General features: G+C 44.6%; 1 protein-coding gene across 1 annotated transcript in view; it reads left to right on the top strand.

The window, feature by feature from the left end:
• Nucleotides 1-6,782: 6,782 nt before the first annotated feature.
• LOC132481189 (A disintegrin and metallopeptidase domain 3-like) overlaps nt 6,783-11,245 on the top strand; it is a 90,937-nt gene continuing 86,474 nt past the window's right edge. The window contains exons 1-2 of the mRNA XM_060085861.1: nt 6,783-6,856; nt 7,398-7,480. Of these exons, the coding sequence (XP_059941844.1) occupies nt 6,799-6,856; nt 7,398-7,480 (141 nt within the window). The 5' untranslated portion in view covers nt 6,783-6,798. The remainder of the gene's footprint in view (nt 6,857-7,397; nt 7,481-11,245) is intronic.

Genomic DNA, 11,245 nt, shown 5'->3' with positions numbered 1-11,245 from the left:
TTTCAGTATCTTATTTTATTTGGAAATGGACTAGTTATTTAATAAACTTCCATCCTCTAACTTAATTTAGCACAACTCTAAATGTTTTAAGTTGTTGAGTATCTGGAGAGATTATTCTTAAGTAGACATTCCTAAAACATAATTATTCCTAAAAAGTTCACCCAAAGCTCTTATCTCATTTGTATTTTCTTTTCTTAAAAGTTTCTTCACATTGAGTTGTTTTTATTGCAGACAAATTTGACAAATATAATAAGATCTTATTTAGTTTGTATTAAACCTAGGCACAATAAAAGTATTATACTTAATGTTGATGGCTCTAAAGACATGTCTATGTTAATTAGATGAAGAAATGTAAACATTAACATAGGTATTAATTTAATATTGAATATTTCCCAGTTCACGTGAATCTGAAATTTATTTAGCTTAATTTTTCTTGTATTTAGAACTGTTTGATCTGTAAGCGCTTACTTTTCTGTTAAGCCAATTAAATAGAGCTCATTTACAAATTAGCCCCAGCAATATTATCCAAAGACAAAGACACATACTGAGACATAAACATATATCCAGACCATCAGAGATCTCATAGTTTCCACTTGAGATTTAAAATGTCTCTTTGCCTCTTTTTTTTTTTTTTTTCCCTTGGCTTGAAGTTCTACTAATTAATCCAAGGCTGAAGTCTCGGGCAAAGTGGGTTGTGTTTGTAGCTCAAGGACATGGTAAGAGTTAACTTCAAGCTTTCTCCTAGGCATATTTTTGTTCTCTCAGGGTCAGAATTCTGAAAAAGATATTTCAACAAGCTAGCTTTCTCTAATTGCATATGCAAAAAGAACCAGTTTTGCAATTTCAAAAAAATTTTTATCTTAACCAATTTTCTCTGGAGTCTAAAGAATATTGTGGCCATCCTGACTGGAGGAACCTAACTTATTTTGAATTTGGGAAACGTCAGACATGGGAAAGGGAACATGGACTCTAATAGTGCCCATGTCTCCATTTGCTACTTCCTGGCGTTGGGCAGTCCTCGATCTTGTGTGGGGAGGGGAGGGGGGCTTTCGCCCTAATAAGGAGGTACCTGTTGGAGAGCTGTGGGTTGAGGTGGGGTCGGGGGTTGAAGCAGGGGGTTCATGGGGAGGGGGACAGGAAAGGTCGTGTAGAGGGTCGCCTAGGAGATCTGATAGAGAGGGAGACAGAGAGGGTCTGGAGGATAAGGCGGCAACAGAAAGACACATGCGGCATGAGTCCCTCAGCTCCGGATTCTGACTAAGGGCCATAAAGGTCTGGACTTAAGGAACCTCTGAGTCCTTTCCTTGTTTCCGGCAAAAGAGATCAAGTTGGAGGATCGTGTTATAATTTAGTGTGCCATTAAGAGGCCACTGTTCTCGGTCCCTCAGTTTATACTGGGGCCAAGCTGTGTTACAAAAGAAAATAAGCCCCTTCTTTTTGAGATTTTCAGGGTCAAATTTTCCCAGTTCCTGAGGATACAGCCGAGGGGTGAGTCCGAGGGAGGCTCCCGAGACGAACCAGAACCCATTCTTAGCCTGTACGCCGTGGAATGGGCGTACTGAGAGTCGTCACCGGCTGACAGAGAGGCGTCCGTCCCCTTTGTCCCAGTGATCTCTCATTGCGACTAAGGCACAAAATGGGCCGACTGTCCCAACAATCGCGTCTGACCGTGAGAGGTGACCCTGAGCGTGCGACTGAGGCACCATGCGACTCGGGCAGGGAAAGAAAGAGAAGAGAGAGAGATTCCCTGGACCCACCGGGTGACTCACCGCTTGGCGATGCCCTGAAACGTGGAAGGCACTCCTGGGATGGCTCAGAGGCAACGCCTAGGCTCCTGTAAGTCAATCTGGACCGAGAAAAAGGTGAAAGTAACAGAGGAGAGAGGCTGAGGAATCGGCCTCGTAGTCCTGCCGGGAAGGCGGCGGCCAAGGGGAGGGGGCTCAGCGTTCTGCTTGAACCAGTGTGTGCCTCATGGTGCACGGAAGTTGCCTTGCCGGGGGCAGATGCTCTAACAGCCTGGTCCGTTCCGTAACCCCCTTATCCTTTCAGGGGAGTCTTCAAGCGGCGCCCTGATGGCCTTTTTTTTTTTTTTTTTTTTTTTTTTTTTTTGCGGTACGTGGGCCTCTCACTGCTGTGGCCTCTCCCGTTGCGGAGCACAGGCTCCGGACGCGCAGGCTCAGCGGCCATGGCTCACGGGCCCAGCCGCTCCGCGGCATGTGGGATCTTCCCGGACCGGGGCACGAACCCGTGTCCCCTGCATCGGCAGGCGGACTCCCAACCACTGCGCCACCAGGGAAGCCCCCTGATGGCTTTTAAATGCCTGACCCGTGCCCACACAATACCAATCGGCCCAGTCTGCAGTCAGGAGGAAGACAGAGGGACCCTCACCCGTTCTGGGCGGCAGTTACTGAGGCAAAGCGAGCCGTGGAGCCTTCGGAACACACCAGGGTGTGTGTGTGTGTGTGTGTGTGTGTGTGTGTGTGTGTGTGGCCAGAGTCCTCTGTTGCTTCCCCAGCAGCTTGCCTGTGCACAGAGGGTCCCAAGAAATGAGGAGAGGAGGTCGGGGGAGGAGATCCCCCCGGAGATGTCCCCGTACGGGCCACCAAAATGTCGTGGTCCGAGCGCGGGTTGGAAGAAGAATTTCCGGACACGAAGTATTTTAGAAAAGAGTGAGTTTATTCAGAGCAAAGGGCAGAGTTAGTGAGGGGCGCTGCGAATCCAGCGGGCCCACTTCCTGATAGACCAGGGAGAGCCGACCCCCTCTGTGGGCTAGTAGCCAACTTTTATAGCCTCAAGACAAAGAAAATGTCTGCTGGCAGGATGGCATTAAGTGATTGGTCAGGATGCTTCAAGGTTACTGCATGGTGATTATTTTGCCTAATATGGAGTCGGGGAGGAGGGCTGTCCGGTATAGATTAGGAGAGCCCATGGCAACAGTTGCTATGGGGGCTCCGTTAATTCGTTAATTCCGGGATTTTTGTCCTGTGTCCTTGATGTAGGGTGTCCTTGATGTAGGGCCCCACAGTATCCTTCCCTTCCTTTATTCTACTGTTTGAGAGTAAAAATGTAGAGTTTGCCTTCCACATTCTGCATATCACATAATGGTACCACCATATACCATTATTTGAGGCAGATATGTGTTTCAACAACAAAATATACCTGTACCTTCTTGGTAAAAATGAAATGTAAAAAATATGTTCTTTGCATTATGGCTAAGCACTCTTTAAATTACCTCACAATATACTTATGAGCGAGGTATGGTTCTATTATACCCATTTTACAGTTAAGGAAACTGAAGGACTATTTTGGCACTGAGCTAGTGTGTGGTGGAGACTTGGAAGCATTACCTCCCTCAACACCTTGCAGCTTTTTCATAAGTATTACACATACTAATCCATTTTTCAGTGCCCAGTTATCCTTTGTTAAACTTTCTAATTAATTCTGAGAATTTGTATGTAAAATCGTAGCAGGGAAGAACAAATCTGACTCTGTATTAGGTCTGTTTCTTGCTTTAGTCTTGGTACTCTGTTGCCTGTGCTTAGTTATGCTGGCTCTGTGCCTTTTGTAAAAGAATGTTGCCTGTAGCCTGAAATATACAGGAGAGCCTATTTTCAAGGCTCTGACCTTTAAGAGTCTATTCATAGAGAGAGAAAAAGTTGCAGAACAGAGAATAATATTTGTTTTGTTGGAGGTTTACAGGAGCATGTGACCTGACCTACGTGGACAGCTGCAAAGAGGTTTGTAACAACCAACCTCGCCCCTCCTTCATCTTGCCTTTAAAAGTGCTTTGCTGAAACCCTTCGAGGAGTTCAGGGTTTTTTTTTGGGCAGGAGCCACCTGTCTCCCTACATGGCTCTGCAATAAACTTTTCTCTGCTCCAAACTCCTACGTTTTGGTTTGTCTGGCCTCACTGTGCGTTGGGCACAGGAACTTGTGTTCAGTAACAAAATGTCTCAAGCTTTCAATCTAAATAACAATACAATCTGCAAAAAAAACTAGCTGGTATATATATTACCTTTCAAATCTTATTGAGTTTATATTTATTTTTAAATTATGTTACAAAGTATAGTCAATCATCATTATTCAATTATTCCATACCTGCAAATTTGCCTATTTGCTCAGATTTATTTGTAAGCCCCGAAATCAATATTTGTAGCTCTTTTTGGATCATTTGAGTTTACGAAATGGCCAAAAATTCATTTGTAACAAGGCTCACACTCCCAGCTGAGATTGAACAGCTGATACTCTGCCTTCTTATTGCAGCTCTGCTGCAGAGACGACCAGAAGATGGAGTTGGCACTGTATTGAAGAAGCTTGGGTTCTGAGGCCAGTTGCAGGGTGTTTGAATCTCAGCTATGGTACCTATTGCTGACATGGCCCCAGGCAAGTCACTTTTCACTTCTCCTTTGTAAATTAGGGAAAATAGAATCTTCCAGGATGAGATGTTTTCAGGATTTAAGATCACAATCTCTATGAGATACATACGTATTTCCCCTTGAAATGTTGATTCAGCAACAGCTAATTCAGCGTTTGGGGCTTTATAGAACATGGTTATCACAAGAATTGAATGTATTAGTACGATCTCACTAATATAAGAATAAATATTAAAACTACATTTTTTTTTTAGAGATAAAAGGTCCAGTATACTTTTTGTGAAATAGAAACTTGGTCAGTTATTTTTTTTCCCTGAGTCTGTAATTTAAAAATATGTGTGTGTGTGTATGTATGTTTATGTATGTTACAATATTTATGTATTGCTTGTGACATAATGAAAAAAATTAAATATTAAAACATTTGCTCTTATTCAGACAAAATGGCTATTTAACAAAATAAACACAAAAATAACTTTACAAATGATATGTATGAATTGATTTCGGCCATGTAGTCCAGAAAGAATAAAAAACCCATAAAACACAAAGAATGATTTCTTAATGACAGGAGTTTCTGAGACCTTTGTCCCAGTCTTCTGTGGCACTGTAATTTGTATAAGCGATGTTTCAGAATCTACAGTGAGCAAAACAGGAGTGAGCGTTCCCCAGCGCACGGCAGCATCCTTATCCTTCTCTTATTTGTCCTCTCCTATCACATCACTCGTGGATCTTCCAAGCCCCAGCGCGCGCGTGCGCGCGCGCGCGCGCGCACACACACACACACACACACACAATCATACTGCGCAGGGTTCCAGGAAGAGGCTCCTCTAGAAGCGGGAGTGTTACTACCCCACCACCGTCCAGAGACCCTTGGGGCTGGCTGACCTCAGCCCTGGGTAGGTGAAGAAGGGCTGCTCCCAGGACCCCATCCAGGTTCCCTCCTCCCCCCACCTCCCTAGAAGACAGGCGCCCCCTCCTGCGGTGCAGGGTCCGGGAGTGAGGGACAACTAACCCAGTCCTGCTCGGAGCCCTCCGACCAGCGGGCCCGCCAGGACCCTGAAACTGGGCGGGCTCGGACCCGACGGCGGGCTCTCCCCAGCCTGGCCTGGGCTTCTGCAGCAAGGAGGGCGACGCCCCCCGCGCCAAGGAACACTGCAACGAAGGGCCACCCTCCTATCCAGCAGGGTTCCCACTTACGATGGCCCGCGGAGGTCAGCCGGCCCAGCCCTGAGAGGAGCAGCAAGAGACACAGCATTGTGTGGCTGGCCGGCCTCGCCACCGCGATGGCGATTGACTGGAAACGGTGCAGCGAGCGCGCGGGGCCCTGCGCTCTAGGTCCCGTCGGGGAGGGGCGGGAGCGGAGGGGCGGGGAGGGAGGGCAGAGAGGGCGGAGGGGCGGGGCTGGGAGGGAGGGCAGAGCATAGGGGCGGGGTGGGAGCGGAGGGGCGGGGCGGGGCGGGGAGGGGAGGGGTGGGGCGGGACTGGGGCGGGGAAGGATTGGAGCTGTCTGACCGGGCTGGAGGGCTATGTACTGTTCTATGTATAGTATGATGTCATTTGCAAAGTTATGTATTCAGTTCAAATTCTAGGGATCCAGACTTTTACTTCCAACAATCTGTTGAATACCTGATAGTCCACAAATGCCTGAAATTCAACATATCTTCAACCAAACTTATTATCTCCCAACTCCTGTACAAATCTGCTTCTTGTAAATGTGTTGCCACTATAATTTCAGTTGCCTAGTCATTAACAATTTCAGTAACCTTCATATAAAGTAGTCAACAAACCTGTCTTTTCTATATCTATTATAAGGGTAAACACAAATCTATAAAATAAAACATTAATTTTCTCTGGTACCAAAAATGAAAAAGGACTCTTCTCTCTCTCTCTCTCTCTCTCTCTCTCTCTCTCACTCTCACACACACACACACACACACACACACACACACACACACACAGGCACAGGCACACAGACACTCCCTTTTCTTAGACAACTTCCTTTAAAAACATGTAATTGTTAATCCTTTCTCTGTCTCTTGAAGGTGTAAATCTTTTTGAAAATTAAGTGCGACTCTTGCCAGCTTTACATTCCAGGGATGTTTTTCTTAAGGACTTTGTAGTCATCTGTTGCAATCATAAGCATTATGGAAAACAACTCTCTGTATCCCTGGCACCTCGGGAATTACTCTCCAGCCCGGCCCCTCAGCTCCCTCCCAGCCCCTCTGCTCCAGGTTTCCAGTCCCGCCCGCCCCGCCCCGCCCCTCCGCTCGGCCCTCCCTCCCAGCCCCGCCCCGCCCCGCCCCGCCCCTCTGCTCTGCCCTCCCTCCCAGCCCCGCCGCTCCGCTCCCGCCCCTCCCCGACGGGACCTAGAGCGCAGCGCCTCGCGCGCTCGCTGCACCGTTTCCAGTCAACGCCGGCCAGCCACGCAATGCTGTCTCTCTTGCTGCTCCTCTCAGGGCTGGGCCGGCTGACCTCCGCAGGCCATCGTAAGTGAGTACCCTGCTGGATAGGAGGGTGGCCCGTCGTCGCAGGGTCCCTTGGTGCGGGAGGCGTCGCCCTCCTTGCTGCAGAAGCCCAGGCCAGGCTGGGGAGAGTCCTGCGTCGGGTCCGAGCCCGCCCAGTTTCAGGGTCCTGGCGGGCCCGCTGGTCGGAGGGCTCCGAGCAGGACTGGGATAGTTGTCCCTCACTCCCGGACCCTGCACCGCAGGAGGGGGCGCCTGTCTTCCAGGGAGATGGGGGGAGGAGGGAACCTGGATGGGGTCCTGGGAGCAGCCCTTCTTCACCTACCCAGGGCTGAGGTCAGCCAGCCCCGAGGGTCTCTGGACGGTGGTGGGGTAGTAACACTCCCGCTTCTAGAGGAGCCTCTTCCTGGAACCCTGCGCAGGATGATTGTGTGCGTGCGTGCGTGCGCGCGCGCGCGCGCTGGGGCTTGGAAGATCCACGAGTGATGTGATAGGAGAGGACAAGAGAAGGGTAAGGATGCAGCTGTGCGCTGGGGAAGGCTCACACCTGGTTTCCTTACTGCAGACACTGAAACATCACTTCTACAAATTACAGTGCCACAGAAGACTGGGACAAACACCAATGACGGCGGTGTTTCAGAAACGCATGTAAGTAAGAAATCACTTAAAACATATGAGTATTTTAGTTTTACTGGACTGCAAGACCCAAATCAATTCATGCATACCCCTTCATGAAATTTTGTGTCCTAATGACAGTGTTCAAGAGACGTTTTGGTTTTGTCTGAGGGAGAGCAAGTGCTTTGTTTTCATTTCCCAAGTAATATATGAACGTTACGAAACAATTTAAAAACACAGAGAAAAGAAATGCCCCGAATTCCTATCCTACAAAATGGCGTCTACAGTTTACTGTAGACTGTTTTCTAGAAAAGATGTACGTTTAAAAATACTTTCTGGGCTTCCCTGGTGGTGCAGTGGTTGGGAGTCCGCCTGCCGATGCAGGGGACGCGGGTTCGTGCCCCGATCCGGGAGGACCCCGCGTGCTGCGGAGCGGCTGGGCCCGTGAGCCGTGGCCGCTGAGCCTGCGCGTCCGGAGCCTGTGCTCCGCAACGGAAAAAAAAAAAAAAAAAAAAAAAAAAAAAACTTTATAAAAAATAAATTAAAAAAAATACTTTCTACATTTAAAATACCGTCTATGTAAGTGAGGCCATACTAATATTTAGCTTGTAGCATTATTTTAAAATGACATTATATAAAGCGTATCTTCATGCCTGTATTTACATACATAGGCATATATAAAGCTTTGTAAAAAGTAAAAGTAATGTTATTTCTGATCTGCTTAGAATAGTAAAGCGTGTACATTATGTACATTATAAAATTAAATCTAGACAGTACAGAGACGTTAAGAAAGTGAATGGCTGCCGCACTTTCTAAAGGCAGTAAGTTTGAAGGAAATGAAGTTTTAGAGACATACATACACACATGCACACATACTTTTAATGATCATTTATGAGATTTGTAATTGGGTTTTTCATTTATGTGTAGAGTTAGGATTTATTTTTATGATAATAAATCCAGCCCTGTCACTATTTTTCCTAACTTCATGATAACTTATGTGTAACATCATATAGTATTTCAAATTTTATATATGCAGATAGTTTCATAAACCTTCCTGAATAGTCAATAGGATCAACAGGCAAGCCAGTATAAAAAATTTTGATAAGCATTGCAAAATGTCTACCGGAAAAGTTGCATTATATTTGACTCCCATTAACAGAAATAGTGACGCCTATCTTCCTGAGGCCTCTCCAGGTCTCTTCAGTCTTCTCATCTTTGCTCTTGTGTACATCCTAGTGAATGCTTCACTTTTAACAGGTATTTTTTGGTTAAACCTTAACAAGAGATGTCTTTCTGTATATTGACTATTTGAATCATTTTGTTAGTTGTCAGTTTCTTTCTGGTTTTGACTTCTTTTTTAATACGAATTAGTAGCTTTGGATAGGACACTTTGTTTTCAAGAAGGAAGAAGTGTTGATGTAAACACACACAGGGATGGGAGAGGAATCCATCGATTAGAACCTCAGTGGCAAGATCGGAGAGGAATGTCCTCAAATGCCAGTTGAAAAACTGTACTAGACACTGGGGCAGGTTTTATAGAGTGGTCTACTTCTGACTGGCTCACTTTGTGGTATCAAGAACCACCAGCGATTATGTATTTATAAAAGCTATCACACCCCCAAAATGAATATCTGGAGACGCTGAAATGTTTAGGAGAGTATAACATACACTGGGAAGATGCTACCAAAAGAAAACATGAGGATCCATGATGATAGCAGGAAAAAGACAGTATTTGGTACACACACACACACACACACACCCCGACATTATGAGATAAGCATCGTTACATAATAATAATAAAATATTCAGTTCCCAGGGAACATATAAAAATTCTAAGTTTGTATGAATTTAATAAAATGTCCTCAGCATATATAAAATGAAAACTGATAGCACGACAGGGAGACATTTTCAAATCCATTTCCATAGAGAGATCTTACAATGTTTTTCTCAATTTTATGATTGACCATAAAATTCTTCATAAAGAGAAAGAAAATTTGGGCCTCCCTGGTGGCGCAAGTGGTTGAGAGTCCGCCTGCCGATGCAGGGGATACGGGTTCGTGCCCCGGTCTGGGAGGATCCCATATGCCGCGGAGCGGCTGGGCCCGTGAGCCATGGCCGCTGAGCCTGCGCGTCCGGAGCCTGCGCGTCCGGAGCCTGTGCTCCGCAACGGGGGAGGCCACAACAGTGAGAGGCCCGCATACCGCAAAAAAAAAAAAAAAAGAGAAAGAAAATTTGAACAACAGAAGTAAACATTTTATTGATGGATAAAGTGAACCCAATGAAGTTTGTGTATTGTTTTCCCCTTTCTGTTCTATGTTAAGACTTGCTAGAGTCTAGGGATATCACACGTGAGGCTTTTAGTTAGTTAATGATAAAACCTCTGGTGCAGCAAGACAAAGCGAATTCAGGCAAATATCAGGAATCCAGGAAGCATCCACAATGAGCTAGCTCTCCGTGAACCCAGCCTCCGTGCTCCCGGAACACGCCGAGTCTCTGGCTTGAAATCACAAGATTTATGGAAGTTTGGCTTTGGGAGAGCTCCTTGCAAAGCTTTCAGTGACTTTTTAAGTAGCCAAGCCAGTCTTGTCAAACTAGTTAGGGAAACACAACAGAAGCTAACCTTGGCCAAGGGAGTTTTGAACCCTACGCAGTGCATTATAAATCTCACTGCCCTCATCAGCCAAGAGTCAGAAACACCCAGACTTGTGGGTATCCCCAGAAATAGATAAGAGCTTTTCTAATCAAGCTGCGCTTAATGCTCTAACTGCATTGTAAATAATGCTTCTCAAGACTAGTTCTCATACTTTTCAAGAATATATAGCGCCATTCAACAGAATTGACCACAGCAAGGAAAATAAATAAATATATGGAATGCAAATACGAATAGTACAGAACTCATCATCTGGCAACAATACAATTAGGTTAAAACTTAACAAAAGGGCTGAAAAATGTATTTAGACATTTAAAAATATACTTCTACGTAATTCACGGGTTGAAGGAGAAATCATAAATCACAATGGATATTAAATAATAAACAATGAATGAGAATGAAGAAATTACAAAGAAAAATTTGAATCCGCTCTGAAGATGGTATAGGAGCATAATTTATAACCACAAATAATTAAACAAGCGACAAAAAATGGTCAGCAACTTAAAATTAGAAAAATAATTATAACCTTAAAACTCTTAAAGATGCTACTTAAATTAAGAAGTAGAATTAATGAAAGACAAAAGTAAGCTGAAGTAGCCCGGATTCACAATGTCAAAAGTTGATTTCTGAGAAGACTATAAAACAGAACTTTTGGTGAGATAGACTAAGGAAAACGAAAAGGAGAAGGAAATGATGTACTGTTAGAAATGAGACATACACAAATGTTGATTGGCCAATTGGATATGAATTGCTAATATCATTCTTTAGGAATTGCCTTTTAACTTTCTTAATGGTGTCTTAGGTGAACATCAGATTTTAGTTTAATTTTAGTTTACTCTTAAAAGGGGACTTGCTTTGTATTGTTTAATTTTCCATTTATTTGCTCTAGAAATTGCAAAGTAGAAAAAGATAATAAAATTCAAGTTCCTTCAAAGGTTACTCAGCATTTCTAAATGTAACCATTTGAAGTTAAAAATTTGATTATGATAGTTAAATGCTAATGACTAATGCTCTTACTTTTGAAATAGATTTAGACTCCTAGATTTTATGTAAGTTTGATTATGATTAATTCTGTCACACATTCCAAGATTGAAGAAAGATAACTGTAACTATAATTATATATATATATAATTTTGATACACTCATGA

This window comes from Mesoplodon densirostris, chromosome 20 (genome assembly GCF_025265405.1).
Source record: "Mesoplodon densirostris isolate mMesDen1 chromosome 20, mMesDen1 primary haplotype, whole genome shotgun sequence".
In the NCBI taxonomy this organism is placed as follows: Eukaryota; Metazoa; Chordata; class Mammalia; order Artiodactyla; family Ziphiidae; genus Mesoplodon; species Mesoplodon densirostris.
This window is presented reverse-complemented; position numbering and strand designations above follow the sequence as displayed.